This window comes from Caloenas nicobarica, chromosome 3, assembly GCF_036013445.1.
Source record: "Caloenas nicobarica isolate bCalNic1 chromosome 3, bCalNic1.hap1, whole genome shotgun sequence".
Lineage (NCBI taxonomy): Eukaryota > Metazoa > Chordata > Aves > Columbiformes > Columbidae > Caloenas > Caloenas nicobarica.
In genome coordinates this window covers 71,901,102-71,924,984 of record NC_088247.1, presented here as the reverse complement: position 1 = coordinate 71,924,984, position 23,883 = coordinate 71,901,102, and the positions used below count along the sequence as shown (strand labels likewise).

General features: G+C 40.5%; 1 protein-coding gene across 1 annotated transcript in view; it reads left to right on the top strand.

Moving 5' to 3' along the window:
* Positions 1 to 23,883, top strand: part of AGPAT4 (1-acylglycerol-3-phosphate O-acyltransferase 4) — an 80,720-nt gene that overhangs the window by 36,159 nt on the left and 20,678 nt on the right. Inside the window, exons 3-5 of the mRNA XM_065632680.1 lie at positions 7,681 to 7,850; positions 16,414 to 16,575; positions 18,583 to 18,736. Coding sequence (XP_065488752.1) covers positions 7,681 to 7,850; positions 16,414 to 16,575; positions 18,583 to 18,736 — 486 coding nt within the window. The remainder of the gene's footprint in view (positions 1 to 7,680; positions 7,851 to 16,413; positions 16,576 to 18,582; positions 18,737 to 23,883) is intronic.

The window sequence follows — 23,883 nt, the reverse complement described above, 5'->3', positions numbered from 1 at the left end:
ATAGAGGGTTTGTTTTCCTGAATTCCAACACTTGCAGACATCTCTTCTGAACAACTCTTTTTTGTTGTTTTTGTTTTAATTCCCATGTAGTACTGAGGCTTGATTACTGTGTGTGTAGTTACTCTGATCATATATCTGCTCACCAGTCTAAGTATTAGTAATATGTCTCTACTCTTCTCTGTTTTTAAAAACATGGTGCCATGCTCAATCTGAAACTATTTTTTTGATGAGACTTCATTTTGCCTCTGATTTAGTGTTCTAGGAGGTCATCTGTGTCTCCCTGAGGTGAACTTTGTTAGATTATGAGTTTTGCATTACTTTTATTTTCATATTGCTTCCTTGTCAACAGTCTTCCTTCTTGCTTTCTCATTGGTGGTACTGGGGCAAAAACGTTTGTTTTGTTGTTGAGACACTCTTGCTTATCTAAAGAAATTTCTCTCATCCTGGCTAGAAATGACTGAACAACTGTCTTAGTCATTAGTCTGCTCACCATTCAAAGACAGAATTTAATCATAAAAGAGTGAACTCTTTATAGTGGTACTGGGTCTAGCTGGTACAGATGTTTGTTTTGTTTCGATAGCAGATATGGTGCTGTGCTTTGGATTTGTAACTAAAACAGTGTTGATTAACATGCCAGTGTTTTGGCTGTTGCTGAACAATGCTTGTGCAGCATCAAGGCTTTTTCTTTTTCCCACTCTTTCTGCCTCCCCAGCAAGTAGTTTGGGGGTGTGCAAGAAGTTGGGAGTGGATGCAACCAGGAAAACTGACCCAGACTGACCAAGGGCATATCCCATACCATGTAACATCATGCTCAGCAATTAAAACTGAGGAGGAGTGTGTTTTTTTGGAAGATAGCCATTATTTGAGACAGGCTGGGCATCTCTCTGCTGGTGGGAGGTGATTGCATTTGCGTCACTCATTTTGGGGTTTTTTCCCTCTTTCTTCTTCCTCTTTGCTTATTAAACTGTCTTTATGTCAACTCATGAGATTTCTTGCTTCTGCTCTTCATATTTGTGCACTATCCCACTGGTGATGGGGGGAATGAGCCGAGTGGCTGTGTGGCACTTAGCTGCTGCTCAGGGTTAACCCACCAAGGGTCCTTTGTCACACCCGCTTTGGGGCCACACAGCTGAGGAAGTGTTTCAGACAGGGAAGAGAATAATCTGGATTCTTCTGAAAGCTGATTTTACCATAAAACAAAGCAAAGCACATTCATGAGAGATCCAGCTTTGAGGAATAATACATCAAGAAGGGTGTCATAACATCCCAGTCCTCTGGTGGTATAAGAATATGAGGCCCACAGCCCCTGAATGGAAAATATATTAGCAACATAGGAGCGGATGTGAGCTGCTTCAGAAATACTAGGTAGAGAAGCACAGCTCTTCCTAGCTCCTTGAGTTAGCTGCTGACTAGGTTTAACCCGTAACATAGGTTTCTCTCAAATAATACAGAAAAAAAATTCCCTCCATAATGAAATGAAGTATGCGGTTCATCGACAGACTTCTGGGTCTCTCCCAGTGGGAAAGATTATCCATCCATTGCTCTCCTCTCCCATTCACTTAAATCCAAAGTGGGCTGACTTACTCATACTGTCTTTTCACAAAAAGAAATATCGTGGCCTCAGTTATTGAGGAACGAGAAGCAAAAATCTACTTTGTTTAAAACTTAAGTTGCAGCCCTGACTTGCACTTCCACTCTATCTCTCCTAGCCTTTTCTGTACTAGTAAGTGGCTTTTTTGGCCTGCACCATGCAAAAGTTTACTAATATACCAGGTGTTTCTTCTGATCTCTGAAATCCTGGTCAAAACTGGTAAAATTCTTTAACTGGCTGTGCCCATCTAGTGGCTCCCGTGTTTAACAGTATTTATGACTTGCAGTGGATGCACTGTAACCGTTTTTTCTTTTGCTAAGCAGTTCCTCTGTGGCGGTGCTCCAGTGCACAGTAGGAAAAAGCTGATGGTGTTTTGGGCAACAAGAAACCACATCCAGAAGAGATGCGACTGCCTGGTTTCATGCTCATACAAAGCAAATGTTGGTGTCATGGGAACTTGCCAAGCAGCCTGTTGTCTTTCCCTGTTTGTTGGCACCAACTCCTTTGATCAGCACATGCTATACTGACCTCAGTCATTTGTGGCAAAAGCAACACATTGTCTTTGTTGGAATATAAGATTGGTGGACAGAAGTATGTCAGAAAAATTTCCTGCAAGCAAATGCTGAAGTAAATGGGTTTCAGAGCCTGAATATATGAAAGGACTGGTCTGTGTTTATCTTTTTCCTTGCAAGCACATCCAGTTTTGATGGGTGGGGAATTAAGAGTCATCATTTCTGCCTTCCTCTCTGTTGGTGATTTCTGTCCCTAAAAGCACAGCCATGTAATTCATTGAAGCGTTATTCAAGGGAGTTGCTTACAGGATCTCCTGTGGAGACTGCGGCAGCCAATAGAGAAAGGTTTTTGGCTTGTGTGCACGATTTTCCCCCTTTAGCTTCCTCCCTTTTGCTGCAAACCAGCTTTAAAGTAGCAGAAAAAAGCCCAAAGATAATGGTGATTATATCAACAACTGGGGTAAATTGGGCGGGGGAGTAGGTGATGGGTGGTGGTGCTGAGGCAAGGGGCGGCTGGACTTTGGTTTTCTCTTCTGTTTAAACCAGTTGACTTATGCATCTTCCTGTGGGCTGAAGACCAGGACCTCTGTCTTGGAGCAGACCAGGTTACTCCATTACACCTCATTGGTGCTCAGATGCACACCTGTATGTGTTGCTCAGAGTAAAGAATGGGAGGGAATCTGAAGCTGGAGAGCTCATACCTCATCTGGCTGGCTCTATGCATGCCTTACCCCTCATCTTGGGGAAAAGGGAAAGGCATTGCTTGACTTTCCAGCTACAATTTTTTTCCCCAAGAACTTGCTTTATATTCCCCTCACAGGAAATATGTATATGTTTTTCTATAATAATAAGTTATTTAATTTTTTTTTTTCTTGTAGATGTGTGGTAATGTTCCAGCTCTGAGCTCCAATTGTTTCATGTACCTAATCAGTGCAAGTTTACAGCAGAACTGCTGCCTTCAGGTTTTCCTCATAATTACTTGTAGCTCCTGCAGCGAGGGACTAGAGACCAGAAGTATATGACTGGCCAGGTTAGATGGCATGCTGAACACTAGAATAGCCTGTGTAAGGCAGCTGTGGAGTCATCAATACTTAGAAGTGTTTTGAAAACCTCCTAGGTAGCTTTGCAGTCAATATAGTAGGTATTGTTCAGGGTTTTAACCCTGTCTTTGGTACAGAGAGGGCTTTTGAGTAGTTCAGAGAAGGTAATAGACGTGCTTTTCTTAGTTATGTGTAGAATTAATTCTTTCTATGGAAAATATGTAGGAGGCGCACCTAGTAGATGTAGTCCAAAAAATCTGGAAAGGTGGTAAGTTATTATTGTAAGTCATTCTTCTACAGACAGGCATGGACTGGACTATGCTGTCACTCTGTCCTTAGCCTTATTTTTACCTTTTTTGGGGGGGGAGGGGCAGAGACAATACTTTCCCCAATCTTCTCTGCATTGTACTTGTTTGTCACACAGACATTCACCCTGTCTGGTCCTTGAAATGGTGGTCACAGCTTGTTCATTTGTCTTGCTTTTTGTTTGTATTGGAGAGTTTACTATGCTTTTACCATATATTCCCATAAGAATTTCATAAGTTCTCTTTCTTGGTGTTACCTTAATTATAACCTTATAGGTTAAAGAAAATTAAGAATGTCATAGAAGGAAGCAGTTCTTTTGCTCTTTAAAAAAGGTTACATTCTTACTTGAGATCTTCAAATTATTGTACTTACTGAATCAATACATAACTATGCTTTTAGTTGCGTTTTTAAAAAGGCATTTTGGTTAATCTTGTAAGCAAATGTTTGGTGGCTTACCAAGAATAGTTAGCTAAAGGAGTTACTAACAAATTCTATAGAAGAACAATGTTAACTGTTTTAAGGACTCATTCTCGCAAAACTTTGAGGTGAATATAACAAGTTTCAGTAAACTCTGTGTGTGTTTCCCTTCTTCCCTTCAATGTTTTTCATATAACTAGTTATCTTTCGGGTCAGCCTTGGAAGTGTTTTCTTTTTGTTCTATTCGTGCAGGCATTGAGGCAGTTCAGATTTGTGCAGTGAAGAGCTAGGAAGCAGGCTACTCTACCAGGAGGTAGGGGCTGTTCTGTGTAGCAGAGTGAGGGGTTTTTAGTTCTAGAAAGGCAGAAAACCTCAAAATTCTTGAGCAGATAGAGTATCCGTATTAGGTATCTGAAGGCATGTTGTCTCCCTACCATCAGCCTCTCCTGAAGCTAGTTGTAGCATACTGCAAGGGCTCTGTCTGTCTTCAGAGCAGGGATAAGAGATTTCAAATACTTCTGTTTTTTCCCCTTCCTTTGCATTAGTTGTGTGGAAGCGTCACTGGATGCGGGTGAATGTTAATTTACCAGCTTAGCTGTGATGTTCAAACTCCAAAACCTCATGAAAGGAGTTGGGGAGAAGCTTTAGAAATCTTGGACCAGCCCAGGTTGGGAGCAAGATAATTTTTTTTCCTCCCCTATATAGATTATAGATTTTATTTTACTTATACAATCTGACTGGTGTACAAAGAGAAGGAAATTTGCACTGATTGTCTACACTGTGAAGGAGGGGGAGTGTGTACGAGTGACCTTGTGCTGCTGAGCCACCACAGCAAGTTTCTGGGTAATAAATTTCTGTGGCAGGTTGTGGAAGTAAGCTGGTGGTGCGATGCAAGAGTAGCGCAAACTGACACTACTAATCATTGCTTGAGAACTACGAAGAGAAAGGAGACTGGGAAGAAGGGGGAAGAAAGAGTAGGGAAGAAATGAGAACTTAAAGGTCAGCAGATGGTATTTATTGTATCTAATACAGAGGCATTCAGTGCCTGCTTTGTGTTTCTGCAGCATCTGTGTGAGCACATCAGTGACAAATGGGCATGCAAGGTGAGGAATAGGGACCTCCAGCATTTATTCACACAAAAATCCTGCTCGTGTGAAACCTGAAGAATCAAACCATGTATAGAAATATTTTTGTCTATGCTTTTTTGAAATGTATTTGCGACTGAAAATATGTAACTGAAGAGCTCTATGCATGTGGCACACCCGTATAATGAGATTTGTGACGTGTCATTAGATTTGTTCAAATTCCTTAGAAAAAGACAAAAAACCCATGACACTTAAAGTGGGATGGATTTGAAGCTGTTTTTTTCTCAGGTAAACTTGGCTTTTTCTTCAAGAGGGCCTCACAGTCATCATCTCTACTTGTTTGTTTTAGGCAATAGGTTTAATGTAAGCAGAGGTTAAAAAAGAGAAAATCCCGCCTGGCAGTCATTTCTTCTCTTAGTTGGGTTCCTAGTTAAGCAAAAGACAAACTAATCCTGTCACTAACATCCTTTCTTTTCTGTGATTGTGTTTTGCCCCAGGATGGGACTGTAGATTCTGTAAAGTTTTGTAAATTACAGTGTGGTTTTTTTTTCCCCCCTGTTATTATTTGATCACAGAATCACAGATTGTGCTATTGTTCATTTTTTCTGTGTTTTGAGGACGGTAGGGCTTTTATTCTCAAGACAAATCTAATAGAAAGCTACACCCTTGGAAAGATTAGCAGGGGAAGTCTGGAAGTGCAACCATGTAAACACTTGTGTATCGCCACAGCTCTCTCACTGAGATGTGAACATTGTTGGCTTTTGTTGGGAAGTCAATTTCCAACCAGGGAAAACATTGTTTGGTTAATCTATGGCAGCTTAGGTCTCTCTCTGCATCTCTGACTATTGTTTTGATGCATAATAGCATGCACTGAATAATATGTACTCCTGCTACAGGAGTAGTTACCAGCCCTGATTAGAAATGAGCAGGGGGACTGGCAAGTCAGTCCTTTATCTGTACTGTAAACATGGCTTTATCATATTAAGGTGATGTTATTTGAGTAGAGATTGTCTATTAGCCTGGCTGTAACACTCTTAGATAAAATTCGTTCCTGTCACTAATACCTGTTCTCCGATGTACAGCACAATGTCATCCAAAAGCTTCAGGCAATGAATTTTGCTAATGATGACTGAAAATGTAGATGACTTGTTCCTAGCTGTTTTCTGTTTTCGGTCACTAGTTGAGGCCAGTAGGGGACCTAAATTGAAAGGATTTCAGAAGTGTCTCAGAGACTGGCGTGGTTTTGATCTTCCGTGAGGTGAATGAGGATTTGTGGTGCTTCTGGGTTTTCCTGAAGCCAGAAGAGCATCTTGGATGTCTCGTCCTTCCAGGAGAGACATTCATATGGCACAGACATGCTCTGAGCAGGAGATATGTTTCACTTGGCAAAGGATAACCCCACACATTAGACTTTGCTTTGGTGCAGGAATTTTGTGATAGCTTTGACAGGAAGCAAACGTGTCCCTTAACTCCTTTTCTGTCTTGACAGACAGCTCTCATTAGTCCTATTGTCCCTCAGCTCAGGACAGGGTTTGCCTGAGAAGAGCCACTGCTCCTAGATTTTCGTTTTCTATCTCCATGGAGATATAGCTCTCCAAGCTTGCTGGCTTTATTAACTCACCTCAACTTCCCGTGCCCCTGACCGGAGGGACTTTGCTAAATAAAGGTTTGATAAACAAGTCTTGTGGTCAGGCTTATAGTTAGAAGCGAAATAAGTAAAAAGTCGGCTTCTTGCCTGTGCTTGATAATGAGATAAGGAAATAGGAAGGTGAAAGCTCTATGATAGTCACTAGGAGACTTCTGAGAAACTGCTCTCAGCTAGGTAAGTACAGCTGTGTTTTAAATGGTCCTCACTTCACTACTGATCCTGATATCATTTCTTCCATGTAGGTTTTGGGAACAAATCTGGGTGCCAATCCAGAGTGACTTTTGAGGCTTCTAACAGTAATTTCCCTGTTTCCCCACCCAGCTTCACCCTTCTTCTGCCCCGTTTGCTTCATCAGTTCATCAACTAAGGGGTATGCAGATAGTTACACTATTAATAACTATTCTTGGCTCTGCGCACTTAAATGCCAGCCACCCACCTTGTCTTTGGTTTGGGGATGGATGTTCTTGATACAGCCTCAGCTCTTGGCTTTGCTTTGGGTGATTGATAACACACCTGTGAAATGTAGAATGCATCAGTTGTAGCAGGGCATATGACTCTTACTTCTGGCAAGTTGACAGGATAATGCATATGTGTACATGTAACAGGCTTAGTTAGAGGTGTCTTGTCCAAACTGCTTTCTGGTCCATAATTGTGCAGTTTTTAGAGGAGCTTGAGGACATGTATGTGGCAGGAATAAGTATGTTTGTTTCTCCTATAAGCTTGTTCTGTTCTTCATATAATTTTGTTGTTCCATTGTAAACCATAAATGCTAATTTTTTGTGTGGTGTGTAGCATTGATTTTACAGTTTTCAAATAAATGAAACTCCTTTTTCTCAATATCACTGTGGAAAATTTCTGCTCCCTTTTTCCATGCAGTCTCCTTATTTCCCTTTTCTTCCCTGTCCCTCCACCTTCTGGTAACAAGATGTGTGGCTGCGTGGCTTATGTTCATCATTTCAGCTTCATTACAGCCCCTTCTTTACCATGCACTGTTGAGATGACTGATGCTTTATAACATGTTACTAATTTGTGGCTTTGCATATACTACATACATTCATATATTTCTTGTTCTTTATTCCAGAGATGGTGATGTTGCTGGAATGGTGGTCAGGAACCCATTGCACCCTCTACACTGACCCAGAGAATTACCACAAGTATGGGAAGGAGAATGCCATCGTAATCCTTAACCACAACTTTGAAATCGACTTTCTCTGTGGTTGGAACTTTTGTGAAAGATTTGGGGTTTTGGGGGTGAGTTTTGTTTAGCATTCAAAATCAGTTCCTCTTCTTGGATGTGGGAGAAAAAAAACCCCAAAATACCACAACAACAACAAAAAGCCCAAACAACAAAAACCAAAACAAATTATTTGTGTTTTTGAAAGTTAACAGATCTGTGCTCAAATTTCACTCAGCCGCTGTCCAGACTTAAAGAAGTGAGCCTAAAGCAATGCAGTGCAGGTATGTGGAATACTGAGACAGGATTGCAGGGCATTCACAGAAATTCTGAAAGCATTGCAGTTAAAGCTGTTGAGGAAGATATTTTTTTAACCTGTGGAGGTCATTACAGTTGTTTCTGTTTGTGCTTGCTAGGTGACTATTACGGTTCATTGTGCTGCAGAAAGATGAGCTGTTCTGTGATTCTTTCCCAGTAAACTGCAGAATTTGTTTGCTTTCTCTGGTGTAGTCTTACAAATCCACACAGCTAGAGTTTGAATGACGTAGTCCTTGTCTCTCAGAATGAAAGAGATGCCATGTCAAGTGAAAGCAGTAACCAGGTTACAGCTGGTAAGAGATGGGGGAGGAATGAGTTATCTGTAGTTGAATACACCATTATATTAGGCTAGGAGTATGTGTACATTTGTTTTCAGGGTTGATTTTTTGTTTCGCCTGTCAGCATATGGGGATGATTCAAGCCCCCCTGTTAAGCTAGCTTGACTTACTTCTGTTGTGGTAACGACATCCTACAGCTACAAAGGATTTAGATAAAGAGTTCCTCCCTCCTAAGAAAGCAGACTAATACCTGATTTTGGTGGTCTTCTGCAGCATCATCTTCTAACTTTGCTACTGCCCACTGTCAAAAGTCCTGACCTTGGACTGTGTGAACCTATGATGTTTTGTGACCTTTCCTTTGGACTCTTTGCATTTTCTCGACGTTTAGACACCATTCCAATTACTTTCAAATTATAAAAATGAAAGTCTGCTTAAAAAAAAATAAAAAGGAGCCTTAAAACTGAAGGAAAATGAACATAAATATATTTCCAAAACAGCTGTTGTCTCCCGATCACTGAGAAACAATTCTACTGTCATATCTAAGACTTGAGCACAGAGCTGGAGGGTAGCATGAGACAGCAGGAGATGTAGGGAAGCCTGTTCCTGACAGGCAGATGTGCACGCTAAAAGCATTCTCCCTTCTATGTGCTCATTATCCAGTAGTGCTTTAGTATAGTCTATCTAATTTTGTAAGCCTAATGGCTACAGTTCTCTAAATAAAGCTGTATTTTAAAGGATCAGGTGCTTCTTCATAAAGCACCATCATAGAAAAATAAAGGATTATTTCTGTACAAACTGACAGGGACCTATAAGGTCAAAAATCTCATTTTACATTGGTGCTGTGTGGTTGGATTGAACCTCATTAGCTTTAAATTTTTTTTTTTTATAGTTTCCCAAGGTAATCAGGATTACGTTTTAATTTTTTTATATTGTTCCCTATGCATAAGAAAACCACTAGGTAGAAGCATAATTGTTGAACAATTACTGCACTGCACTACCTGGAAACGCTTTTTCCTTTTTAGATGCTCACAGTTATTATTCAGTTTGTATTTTTGCAAATCGTAGGATTATTTTAGGAACTGATACATAGTTCTTATTTATTTTTAATCTTTTTTTATAAACTATTTCCATCTTGAGTAATGTGCTGTGGTTTTACTTCCCAGAAACTTTTCCAGGAAGAAGTAGTTCCCATATGCTCTCATTTGTATAGGTGTCTTCACACAGCAAAGCCGTGCATTTTACTGCTGTGGCAACCAGTGAAGGTTCATCTTAAGCCAGGTTAAAATAAAAAATTGCAAATGACGCACAATCAGTTTCTTGATTGGATTGTCTGTGTTGGCATACTGGTACTTGGCTTGGGGCAGCACGGTAGTGGATGAATGCATAGGGATCGGGAGTGTAGCTTTGTTTGACTTTGTGCTGCCTTACATGAGTTTGCAGTGTGCGAAGCTTCAGGGTTTGGTGTGGCAGTGCAATTAGGAATGTAAGAACCATTATGCTGAGGGCTGATGTTTGGGAAAAGGAGTTACAAGAAAAAGGCAAGCGTCCAGAGACATTTCTAAGTGATGTCCCAGCCTCCAGCATTTTGTGGCTCAGGGACTTCGTGAGCCAATGGGGTTTAATATTTAGTGCTGTTTAATTTTATACTCCATGGAGTTTCTATGCAAACTCTAAGTATCTGCCAGCATCTTCTTAAGCTCATCTCATGTCCACTGCTGCTGAAAAGACAATCTTGCTCCTACTGTCCTATCTCTTGCATCTGTTTGGGTGCTTATGGACCCTGTTTGGCATGTTTCAGACACCCCTTCTCTGTCTCCTGCCTTAACTAATCCAATGAAGAAAGGAGAGATAACTGAGGAGGTGGAAGAAGGAGAAAGTGAAGACAACCTAAGGCCGAAGGAGTTGGGACTGGTCGTGCTTGGCTGCAGCAGACAGACAGGATGGCGTCGTTGTGCCATCCAGATGTGCCCTGCAGCCCTGGCAGACAATGGCTGTGCTCCGAACAGTGGCACAAGCACATCCAAACTCTCAGTATTTTACAGCTTGAACTTTTATTAAATGAAGCCATTAAATGCTCTAATTTTTTGCTTGGTTTTGCTCATTTAAAAACAAAATTAAACTTCCTTAAGCCTGTCTTGCCCCTTCTGTCCCCAAAATAAAAAAAGTGTTTCCCTTTTCCTCTTTGTTTTCAATTATGATATGAAAACTGCCCCTCCTGGTCTTAGTTGGAACATTCAGTATGTGCATTATTCTGCTCCTTCTTTTGTCTCTCTTCTCCTGTACTGGCCTTCTTGTTACTCCTTATAGCAAAGTTGCCATAGTCCCAACAGGTTTATAATGCTCTATCAATGTGGTTTTGTTTTTATCTATGTGGTTTTGTTTTGTCAATGTGGTTTTAGGTTTGGTTTTTTTTGCTATTTGTGGGAGTGGCGTAGTCTCTTGCATGTTATTATTAGGGTTGTGAACCTGAGTCCTCTTCTAATTACTCAGTTCTTGTACTTGGATGGCATGAGGTTCTCTGCTTTCAGAAAGGTTTTTAAATGGCTGTGGAAGAAAATTTAGCAAAAAAGAACTGAAGAAGGTGTAAGAATTTTAGAAGAGCATATATGTGGAGGAGGGGAAAAATTAATTACAATTCTAACATTTATTTTATTTTTAAATTTTTTTCTTTAACCCGATACTTTGGAGCACCCATTGAAAATGCTAGGAGGCACTGGGTTGACAGTGCTGAGTGAGAGACAGTGATCTGTTCTTTTATAGTGGAGAAGGAGAAAACCACATGAAGAAGCAATTCTGTGCTCACTTTTGCTCTTGGAAGTTATCGTAGCCACTAAGACTGTCTTGCTAGCTGCAGTTTGACTCTCTGCAGCTGAAGTTGCTGATATATAATTGTTTGTAGCACCAAACCTTAGAAGATTTTGATTGTTGTTGGAAATTAGAAGGAGGAAGCAAACTTCGCAAAAAGTAGAAGTCAACATGTGTTTCAGGCAAACCTGTGTTCAGCCTGAACTATTAATCACTTACATCTGTATTCTACCTGTGGTTTTTTGTGAAGGGATCTTCCAGTTTTGTTTTCAGTCCTTGACACCTGTCAGCTGCATGTACCCACCTCCTTTTGCTGCCAGACCTCAGTGGTGTGTGCAGGAGGCGGGGAACAGGGGGGCTTGATGCCTGGTCAGCCGTGGGCAGCGTGGCCAACTGAGCCCTGACTCCTCCTGACACAGGGGTGGCTGCGCTGCCAACTTGGCTTTCTGTAGAGTCAAAACCAGCACAGCCTCAACAGGACGGAGCTTTGTACGCGCCAGTGTTTCCTAATAAAAGGCAGGGCTGTTATTATGAGCCAGAGTGAATGTGATGGCTGTGTTGTGGATGCTTTGCTTTTCCACCCCTTGCAAGTGCAACGGCTGTGGGAGATGCCAACTCCAGTGTCTGTGTGTTGCTCTGCTTGTGGGAATAGATGTCTTGGTGACAGGTCCCTGCACTCTGCTGTGCCCGTCCCTTTTCCCGCCTATCACATTCCAGTCGTAGAACTTACCTCCTTCTTAGTGGTGGACAGCCTAGCTACTGTGTCAGCATTTAAACACATTAGTATCCTTTAGTTTCTTCAAGGTATGTGCTAAGCATCCCTTTGAAAACGCTGGACCACCAGAGTTTGAAATCAGGACATAGGCGTGTTCTGAGGAGGGAGGTGTTATTCAGGACTTACATCAAAAGCACATTAGTACGCTCCCTGCCAAGATTCACTGCACTCTTCTGCGTCATTGTTTGATCTGACCAAGCAGTGATAAAGTATCTTTTTTAGTAATTTTCATAGTAGTTTCTCTGAGATGAAGACATTTATATTAGCAAAAATTGCTTGCACTTAAAAGTTAAACCTGCTGGTTTATCTGTTCATCTTCTTGTGTCAGGAGTTTCAAGTTATTAATGCTGGTGGTCTTTCTACCTCAGCAAAACATAAACATATTCGAAGTGGCTCATTATATTGACATTGAAAGAAGTGCATTTCCAAAAGAGGCCATAGTTGTTTATTCCTTGGCAGAGCAGACAAGGCAGAAGTCCATTATGAAAAACCAGTTGTTAACTATTTTGCTTTAAGTTTTTCATTAAAAATTGCTAAGCACATGTCATAATTTTTAACCCTAACTATCTGCTCTGTGTGCCAGGAAACCCAGATTTTATTAAGAGTTGTTTCTGTTGAAGTTTGCTGTTGGAGAAACTGAGCATGGCCTTAAATATGGGTGTGAGAAGAGACTTTTGCGAGGTTATTGTATGGGACTGATAGGTGTGTGAAAACATTAGTTCATTTGTACTTTTTAATATATTAATAGAAGTTATGTAATTGTTCATGTAGGCAGCCAAAACTACATTATTATTTGTATATAACACAGCATCTTAGCATATACTTGGGCATACATCCTCTAAAATGTTGCTGTGTTAACAACATGGAAAAGTTTTATTCAATATGAAGTTTTAGAAATGAGGAGCCTAACTAAATTTCTGGAACCATGGCTTTGAGGAACTAAAGAAACATGTCTTATCATCTTGATGTCCCAGAGAGTATAATAGGAAGGAGTGCTATATTTAAAAAATAGAGCAAACAGAATCATCAAAAGTATGTCAATGCTGAGGGCAGCCTGGAGAACAAATCACTTACCAGACAAATTGCTGCTGCTAGTGATTTGCAGCTACAATGAATTTGTTTTGAAACTGTGGAACAAATTTTGTTGGATATTCTCAGCTTGCAGGTTGATTTCATGCTGTTTATTGCATTCTGTGATCAAGAGGTGTTGAACAACTGAGCCTGGATATATAAATCAAGATTTTCTTTCTGTGACAGCATAACTGTGCAAATGCATCTAAAGGAAGCTTGTAAAGCTATTTTTTTAATGTAATGTTAGTGCAGTCATTCACAAAAGGAGAACTTCATAGGCATTTCCATCTGAGCAAACTTGGCCAAAATAAATTAACCTGGATTAAAATGATGTTCCTGTATATAAATTGTCCCCATCCAGTGGTAATTTAATGAAACATCTGTTGGAATTGCACAGTTCTGAGCACTGAAAATGTTTTCCTTCCTTCAAGAAGACAGCTTATGTGGAATAAATCACTTCTAAATGAAATCTGTTGAAAAAAGCTGAATTTAAATGTTAGAGCTGAGTGTCACATATTTACCAAACCACTTTGGTAAAGGGGAAGTTAGTGGCCGAAGTCAACTAGACCTGCATTTTTCCTCTCGGGTGTTTACATAGGAGCTGTGTGTGGGTAGATGGCTGAAACAGGACAGATTGTAGCTCTAGTTACTGTGAGAGAGATGGTGGCTTCTGAGGGGAGGCCTGATGTATTCCTCCCACGTGAGAGCAGTCTTGCCAGGATGATGCAATGAAGAGTTTCCTTTCTCTAATTAGTTCTGTGTCATTAGCCTTCCTTCTACTCCTAGGGTAGATGGAGTGCACAAAATAGCATAAGGTGATTCAGTTTCTTTTTATGTGCGTCTAAGGAGTCGTACACTCACATGTTTAAGAGCACTTTTAAATTTTAAAAATGTGTTGGCACAGAAGATGAATAAGAACGTGCCCTGGGGAATAATTCAAACACTTATTCTGCTTTTGTGGTTGTACCTGCGCTATGTGACACCTTTGCTCACAACACCATTTCTTTGCTTCACTGGGGAGAAAAAAATGGTGGCAACTTCTCCCCCTTATTTAGCTCATATGCTTTTTAAAAGATGCAAAACATTAGAAAATAGCTGTGGTGAAATAGTTACTTTAGCTTGCTTTTCAGGCTGGGATTCCTGTGTTTTAAAGTCCAGGAGGGAGAACTATTAAGTTGTCTTTTCTGACTCTGTGTTCCGGAGGCCTTGTACATTCCATGCAAAGCACACGTGTATTTCTTTATAGTAGGTCTTATGATACTGAACACTTACTGTAAATTAAGAGCATGGGATTTTTTCAGTTTTTTGGGGGTGACACTGTTGCCGTTTGCATCATTGTGCAGAGGTTCATGTGAGGCTGTGGCTGACGGCTGCCCTGGCTTGTGGCTGAGGTGGGCAGCAGTTCCCTAAGGTTCCAGCCCTCCCTGCTCAGCTAGAATCACTTTGCACCTCTTGGGGTTTCTTGGGGCAAAACCTTGGATCAGTTGTCTTCCTCAGGCACGTTGCAGGGGAGAAGAATGGAAGAAAGAGTATATGAACTGGTCTGTGTGCTTTGGATAAAAGCTATACTGTACATGGCCTACAACAACAACAAAAAAAAGCTGTTTGGAGGCTTTTAAAGCTGTATGCTAGAACTATTTACATTTATTTGGGAAATCAGAAAATTACTTATGTTAAGAATAACTGAGAAAAGGAAAAACAGTAGTGTGGGGAAAAAAAAAAAAGAAGCGGTGGGAGGAGAGCCTGTTTCTTGGTGGCCAGTTTGGGGAGCTGAAGAGGAGGCTGGGCTCAGTGTTGTGGCTGCCATACAGTCAGAGCTAATGTCCAACGTGATTTAAGCTGGCAAAAAGTGTGCTGAATCCTGTGGCTGCTCTGGTGGGAGAGCTGGCTTTGGAGTCCTGATCTGGACCTGCTGCTGAAATTCTCAAAATGATCGAGAGAGCTGTTCATTACAAAGTGTTAAATCATTTGACAGAGATGGTTCCTGCATTCTTAGAAATGGAGTTTTCTCATGTCATCTTCTGCTCTGCTTCAGTATAACAGCTGTGAGTGAAGCTATGTGATGTGCACTTGCCTTCCAGTCTTATGAAATTTTAGATAGATTAATTATTTAAGGTATTTTCCTTCTCAAGGAAGAAGAGCAGATGAGAGAAATGAGCTGAGATAAAGAATTAGGTCAAGTCTTCCCCTAGTAACAAAATGAACAACAGTGACCAAAAAATAAAAGCAACCAATTTCTGTTCATGGTAATTTCTACCAGTAAATAATCCCTGCTAGTCAAATGTGATGTCCTGGAACCCATCTGCAGAGCACTTTGGTGGGGTAGCTTGTAATGATATCATGGATAGAAACTAGACTGTAATTGCTCCATGTATCCTCTAAGAAAATGTCACTGTTTTTCAGGAAGTGCTGAAGCAACAATTTCTATACACACATACACACACACATACACACGTGTGCTGTTTTATTCATTAAATAACAAAGTGAAATGTAAAACAGCTCACCAAGGCAGACTGGCTTGGTAGACAGGAAAGGAGCAAATGGAATCAGTTCTCCTACCGAAAGAGATGTCAGTCTGAGGTGATCTCAGAGTTAAGATCTGGAGTGGGATTTGAGATTTGAAACTTGTTGAATGCTTGATAAACCATAGACTTCCTGTAGAGGGTCTGGGCAGATCACGTCATTGTCTGTCACACATGTGAGACAGGAACAGTACATTTTTTTTTTCAACTGCAGAAACATATTTTGAACAGAAATTCACTAGTGTATTTCTGTGCTTCTATAAGCAAACCCAAACACTAAAGAAGTATTTTTATTGCTGTTGTAATTTCTAGCATTGTTTCAGATTTCTTCCATAAGTAAACCGTGTGTATGCATCAATATGTTGTACAGCAGTGGCTTTGGGACTCCGCTTCTCATTCAGAATAGGTTTGGTTTCGGTTTGGTGTTGGTTTTTTTTTGGTCATGGTGAGATGGCCCAGTTCTGGGGAGAAATATAGCTGCAAGATGTCTTAAAGGAACTTGAGTTTCCACTGCCAGGGGTCTGAATGAATTAATAATTTCGCGTTATGCTGTTTGGGTCTTTTGCATGGATTCCTCAGTGTCTGAAGGAATTTGGCTTGTGTTTTGGGTTTCAGGGTTTGAGTAGGATAGACACACACACACATATCTATATTTAAATCTGGAAGTCTTCTTTCATGCAGATATCTGAGATTAGATTTGACTGTTCTGTCATCTGAGAAAAACTTTTTTTTTTGTTTTGTGTTTGCACTGGTGTTAAAACTGGGACTGGTAAATATGAATCAATAGATTAGTGTCTAATTGTGTATGTGTCATACCCACAGAGAACTCTTAAGTGGTGTAACTCTTACTTGCTTTGACTCTGTCTTGCAGAGTGCCAAAGTGCTTGCAAAGAAGGAGCTCTCCTACATGCCTGTCATTGGCTGGATGTGGTATTTTCTAGAGATAGTCTTCTGCAAGCGTAAGTGGGATGAAGATCGGAAAACAGTCATGCAGAAGTTGCTGAATCTCCGGGACTACCCCGAAAACTTTTGGGTGAGTGATGACTAACAAGTGGAGTGTGAGGTGATGTGATCCATTCCCTGTGATCCATTCAGTCAGCCTTCTGGTCCTCTAAATACAGGAGCTGGAGAGGGGTAGATGCAGAGGTTCTTGGAAGCGTAACAGATGCATGTGATGATGTCATATTGAAACACATTTGCTGTATTCTTTACCTAAGCTCCCCTTTCACCTTAGATTGCTGAGTTCATACTAGTATTTTCTCATTCCGTTTCCCTGTGATTCTGCCACTCCTATGAAGGAGCTGGGTCACATATGGCCCAGGAGAAGTGGAAGCTACAGATGAGTACCTGGTCAGAGAAGAGGCCCCTAGGGCCATGAGCTGTGTTACAGTTAGAGGATTGTTGTCACCTTTCGGTAACAGGGAAGTGTTACTTTTTGTGTCACCATAATTTTTTAGTATTGAGCCTGCCTGGCACTTCCTGGTCTGGGAATGAAAAGCCTGTGAATTTTTTCTCAGAAATCAAAAGTACTAGCTCTTGCGAGCTCGTGATGGCAAGAGAGGGATTCACTTAAGGAAATGATACCTGAAGTGGCCTCACAAGGGAAGCTACTGCTGAAGAAGTGGTTTCCTAGTGAAGATGTATATGCTGTATCTCTCATTCTCTGAAACAAAACTTTTTTTTTCTTTTTTTTTTAATTGTCATTGATAAAATGAGCGCTCAGCTATCAAAACTAAGCTCTGTGCTTGGATAACAATTAAATGACTTCCAGGCAAGAGGCTACTTCACAAACGGACAATTCTTGGTTTCGAGTTCCAGTCTCTCTCACAGGGATTTATTTGCCTGGGCTCTGTGACTCTTTAATGGTGTTGAATGCATTTCTGTACACCTAGGCAGTTCAGTTCTAGCTGGTGAGCACAAACTGCCACCATATTTTGTATACTGCTGTAGAGTGAGTACCATGAAGGAGCTATACCTGTAGTAAGAATGAGACAGTTGTTGATGTACACCTGGGATTATTAAAGTGTGGAGTTCTAGTTTGCCTTGGTATGGTGACATAATGTCAAAAGGCATAGCAATAGTACCTTGGAAGGTAGAAAGACAGAACATGCTAAGTGGGCCAGAAGGATTTTCTCATCAGCTTCTGTATGTTTCATCTAGCTGTTTAACATTGTACGAGTGATACATGAGTAAAAGTGCTCTTAGATGAACTGGAGCTGCCTGGCTAGTTTTCTTCAGTTTCTCTGTCTTTGTTGGCTAAATCATTGCTGTGGGTTATGAGGACTTAGCTTGTGCAATTTGGCAATGCTCTCTGATATGTTAGTTTGCATTCAGGCTTGGCAGAAAGCAGATGAGCAAGTGGTAAATCTCCAAAGATCTATCTGCTCTCCCCTGCCTGCCAGTGGCAAAATTGTAATTGTTCATGTCTGAGCACTTCCGCTGTAGTTCATAAGGGGATAAGGCTTTCAGTTGTCCATCTACTGCCTTACATCTGTTATCGGCTCAGTCACTGGCACCAAAGTTACTGTCTGCAGTTGTCAGTGGTCCTCATGCCACACTGAAATGCAGGGGTTGGAGTGAGGTTAAGTAAGCTGAGCACTGAAGCATTTCCTAGAAATGTGTTTGGTTTAGACACTTAGCAAGTGTTAGACACCATGACACTCAAATACCTCACTGTCAGTGAGAGATTTGCAACAGGAGGTATGTTTTGAGTATTTTCTAACATCTCGTTAGAGATGGAGTGACTCATTTAGAGAAATGAAGTCATTCTGATAGCAAGTAGCAGAAAATGTTAAAGCCTAAAGGCTGGAGTTCCAGCCAGAGGGTAAGTTGGATGGGTGAGGGCAATTGAGAGGGTTTGGTTTTGACTTTTCTTTTTCTTTAACTCCAAGGCAATTAAATTACCTATGTGTGTTATGTGGTTACACCTGTCCCTGCTAGCAGTGTTCATTTGGGCTGTGTTGGTGGGAATTAGAGGCCTCTGGTCAGACGTAGAAGACCTGAGCTGCTTTCTAACAGTAGTTCTCTCTTTTTGTTTTAGTTCCTCATTCACTGCGAGGGCACAAGGTTCACAGAACAGAAGCACCAGATTAGCATGCAGGTAGCTGAAGCCAAAGGCCTGCCCAAGCTCAAGTATCACCTGCTGCCACGAACAAAAGGATTTGCTGTCACTGTGCAGTGTTTGAGAAATGTAGGTAAGGAAAGTCACAAGGAACAATGCTAAATGGTTATTCATCTAACTGCTGTCACATTGCCATGCTCTTCTTTTCCCTGTAGCATATGAGCTAGCTAAAAAGCCCTGGTACCCTTTCTGACCTTTCTTCCACTAGCCTGCAAAATTCAAGATTAGGTTTTACTAACAAAGTCCTGGGGCAACTTGGTTATTGTTTTTTATTTTTTGGTTTGTTTTCTGTTACTGTGAGTCTGTATCAGGGGATCTCAAGTTGCATGTTTCGCATCTGTTGCCAACGGATAATATTTTGTGGTGTTTGCTAAGCAATCCTATTCCAAATGAAGCAAATACAGCACTAGTGAATCTGAGGCAGTGTGTCTTAAATATTTTCTTGTGGTAAATGTCTGCTTCAAACAACACCATTTTAAAATAAAAATAATATTCTGCTTTAAATTCCTGTGTAGATGTTCTCTTTAAAGTTCTTTGTGGAGCTGGGAAAGGGGACTAGACCTCAACTGAAGATACGTGTGGGCAAAATTTATAAAGAAATTATTTCTACATTACAGAACATAAGTAAGATTTTCTTTGTTAATGTTCTGAACTCCCTGTTCCCCAGTTATTTCTGGTTACTTGCATTTGCCAACTTTAAAGTGCCATCAGTAAGAATATGGCACACATGCCTTTGAAGTGATTTTCCTTTCGACTAATAAAATCCATCAAAGTCTTTGCTGTGGACTTCCTGAGCAAAGGAAAGATAGTGTTAAGTAGCCTTAGTGCTACAGTATCTTTGGGTTTGGTAGTTTTGTACATTGTTAGAAGGCTGTAAAAAAGCCAAAGTGGTTAGTGGTTTAGAAGAAAATGTTTGAGCTTCACTGAAGTTAATGTCAAAACTTCTTTTGTCGTTGAAGACATGTTTTCATGTGGCGTATCTGGGACAGCTGCTGTAAAAAAGCTTTGCAGTCAACTGTCTTGCTGTCATGTGCCTTCTATGTATCCTCTTGCAAGTCAGGTAGATGATACACCGTTGCAGCTTGTCAGGCATCCACAACTTCCCACCCTCAAAATGGATAGCATAGCTTGGATCTTTTCTGATACGTGAAGAAGAGGTAAGTTATGTGCAGCATCCTGCTTAAGGGCACAGTTTAACCTTTGCTTTTGAATAAGGATGACTGTTTTGCTGTGGACAGATCTGAGGCACTGAAGAAGAGCTGAGTCAAAACTGTGTGACCTCAAGTGCCCTGAGCTGGGAATCAGGGGCAGGTTATTTTGGTGGTGATTTTGTTCCTTTCACTACTCTGTATAAAGCAACAAAACATGGTATGGTTGTGAACAAGTAGCTGCTTTGTGGGAAAATGTTTCAAAAGGAAACAATTTTAGGGAACCTGAGTGACTTTTTAAAAAAGTTTTGGGCATTTATGCGATACATTACAGTAACACTTCTTAGGATCCTAAACATTTGAATTACTTTCAGAAAAAGAAGACTGAAGTTGCTAGATACATATAATTAGGGAAGTGTATGTTACTAGCTCAGTCCAAAAGCTGTGACTTGCTAGACCCAACAGGGTAAGGCTAATAAGAAGCTCCTATTTCCCTGTGAGGGTTCGAGGAGGAGCACAGGGTGTCATAACTTCTCATAGGTAGCTTTTGTTGAAACTGTATCACTCAAAAACCCATCCAACAAACCTCTGAGGGAAACAGCTGATGACCCCAGATCAGTGTTGTAAATTCTTCTGGGTATATTGCTTTATTTCCCTTGTAACTTTTTGCGATGAGAGGGAGATAATAAGAGGTACTGTCTGGCTTACTATGTGATTCTCTCCTGTAGAGACAAGGGGTACAAGTGAAGAGCATTTGAAAGGCCTTTGTAAACAATATCTTATTTTAGAGCTCCTTGTAACATTAATATGTACAGGTAACAAGGAAGTCCATGTGTTTTTTAAATAGAGAACACGATGTTTTGACAGTCCATAGTCCGGAAATATAAGTTCTATCTAGAAAGTGTTCCTTTATTGCATGAGTACTGATAGGATTTGACCACTTATCTTTGTTAACCTGCACTGACAATTGGTATCCACCTTATAAGTAGGAATATGTTGCCGTATGTGCCAATATATGCAGAGGCTATATGCCGTAGTAATTTGGGCATTTTTTTTCCTCTTGAATATTTACATTGGTAAATAATATTATTTGAGTTGTTTACTATAGACGACCTGAGTCTCATTCTTATGCTCTTATGGCCCAGCAAGTGACTGTATCCCTCTATTACAGCCTCAGATTACTTGTTCCGAACAGCATCAGTGTGACTGCTGAATTGCTGCTCTGTCTGCAGAAGCAGCAATGGCAGCATGCAGGTGTTCATAACTCCAGCTCAGTGACATCTCTAATGTTCTACAAGAATGACTCTTGCAGGCTGACCTGTCTCTCTCGTGGTACAATTCACATCCATTTCAGTGGCCAGGTCTGCAGTGAGGTGTCCCTCCACGTCTCTGAAAGTGGGACGTGGGTGCTGAGCTGCCTGAGCCCACTCTGGGGCTGCAGCTTGGGCTGCTGCACTTTGTGCTCTTCCACAAGGGGTGGTGAGCCTGGCTGGAGTGCCTTGCTAAGGGATATAGCTGCAGCGTGATATAGCAAGCCAAATGTTTGGATCTGATTCTAAGCTGTGTGTGACAGAGGTCAGCATTTCCTTTTCCTCTATTTTTCGTTCCTCCTTTCTGGCAGGGGTGTGATTCAGCCTGTCCGAGGCTGCAGTGCTGTAGGATGGATGGATGCTGGTTGCTGTGGCTGTAGAGGTAATTCACCCGCAATAGCAGTCATCACACCTTGGTCCTTTTCAAAACTTTGTATCAGCTCTTAATGCTACCTGGTGCAGTAGTTCTGTGTCCGTTTGAAACAGGAATTGGTGACGTCAATCTGGCAAGTCCATCTGTTTTGAAAAACTTAGCTTCAGGAGTTCGTTTGGTATCCATACATGTGAAACTGCCTTCATACCAGTGGATGCCATATCTGTCAGCATAAGCAGATATATTTGGAAAAAGTACCTTTCACACAAAATAACAAGTAAAGAACCTTCCTTCCTAACTCATCTCCTTCAAAAGTGGTAATGGCATTCTTTTCTCTTCAATGACTTACTTTCACAAATTTAGAGCTCTGCATGCAGTTTGATTCTTAAAGGAGTGCTTTTAGTGATGGCCATCTCTCCCAGTTTGATAGTGCAGATGCAGTCCCCAGGAACTTCATTTCCAGAAGCTATTTTTTGTCTTAATAAATTGCTGTTAGGTTCTAGAGTTTGCTACTGTCCTGTTTATGGAAGCAAATATAAATACAGATCTGTTTCTAAAACACTCATCCATTACTTACAGTAAAAACAAATGTCATAAATATTGCAAAAGATGTATTTAACTGTTACTTTTATTGCCTGGCTGTATATCAGACAGTTCCTTTCGGCTGTTTTTATTTAGTTAAGGCTTGTATTTAAAAATGTGCGTCACGATGGATTGTAGATAACTTCAGGCTGTCAACCTTTTCCTCCAATTGTACATGCTGGGAACTGCTGTCCTAGAGAGAACACATCAAATTCCAGGGTGATGTGCTTATGCAGTTCAATATGACAGTGTTTGGGCGTTTTGCAATGGCTTTTTTTCCCATGAGCTGCACTTTAGTCCTGGGTTTTTTTCAAAGTTAAGTGAGGTTCCTGGTCATCCTCCTGAGCAAGCTACCACATTTGAGAGAATGAGTGTTTTTTTGACCAAGATGACCAGAGCAATGAAATATTAAATCAAAGGATTGTGTCACGGTGGCTGTCATACCAGCAGTACAGTGAATTCCACCATCTCTTCCCCTTCCTTTCCCGGTCTTCATGTCAGATCATCGTGTTCTAGTACGAAGCTGCATGTAGGCATACTCGTTGCCTGTAGGTTGATTTGTCAGATGATTATTGTGGCGTAATCTACCACATCTGCAAAATAAAGCATGAAATTCAAGAGGACAGCTGAAGTAAGAAAAACCCTTTCTAGATATGTAATCCAAAAATTTCTTAGGTCAAAACTGAGAAATTAAGTTCTTAAGTATGTAGTTCTTTGTCAGAATGCTGTACAAAGAACCAAAAGTTAAAGATATAAAAAAGCTGGGCAGAGATGAGAAAGCAAAGCAAAAAACCTAGCTTTTTTTCATCAGAAAATAGCAATTCAACTGGAAAAATTCTCTTTTCAGTTATGATCTGCTCTGAGCCTTTGAAAAAGCTTCCAAATATTAAATTGTGTTTGTTTTTCATGAAGAAGATGTTTTAAGATAAGTTCTTTGAGAAAATGTATTATTTTACAGTTGAAGCAAAGCTTCTCAAATGCTGCCTAAATTAGTCTGAGAGTGAGACAGTTGCAATGTTTTCAAGATACTGAGGCATTACTTACTTTACTTGGTTTAGAACATGATATTTCTGTACTCTTCTTGGATGAGAAAGTCATGAGGTGACCAGTCCTAATTATGTAATTATTAAATACGCAGTTAATGGAAAACAGTTCCAGTGTGTCACACAGCATGCTGATGCTGCTTTTTCTGACAGATTTTAATTCTGTGCAGTCTTTTTCTTTGACACTTCTACTGTTGTTTTTTTTCCTGCACTTTCAAAAGGGAAAATCTTAAGTGTTCAGTTATTTTACATCTGGATATAACAGAGGTCTGTTTACTCCTGCATACACTATCATGTTCTTGGATTTGGCTCTGCTTCACACAAGATTTCAGTGTGATATTAAAAAAGACTGGACTGAATATCAAACTACAGATCAGCTCCAAACTGGAATTGGAATATTTTTTTTCCCTGGAGTGAAGGAAAACTCTGTGTGTGGCCATCAGCACATAAAGACGTTTCTGACCAATTCTGCAGAAGTTTTTTCAGAACATGAGAAGCATTTTCCAATATGCCTGAACAAGCACTCAATTCACATCAAAACTCCTATGTAGACATCTTCTAAAGATGAAAGCGCTGTGTACATCCTACTTCCCTTTATTGTGTACCTGTTGTTAGAAAAATTTCATGCTATTAAAGAATGAACTAAGAAACTTACCCTGTATAAACCAAATCGAGCTCTTGTCTTCCTTCAGTTACATTGGATTAGTAAATTAGAGTAGATTAGTAAAATCCTCCTACACTAAGAAGCTTAAAAATGGAGGTAG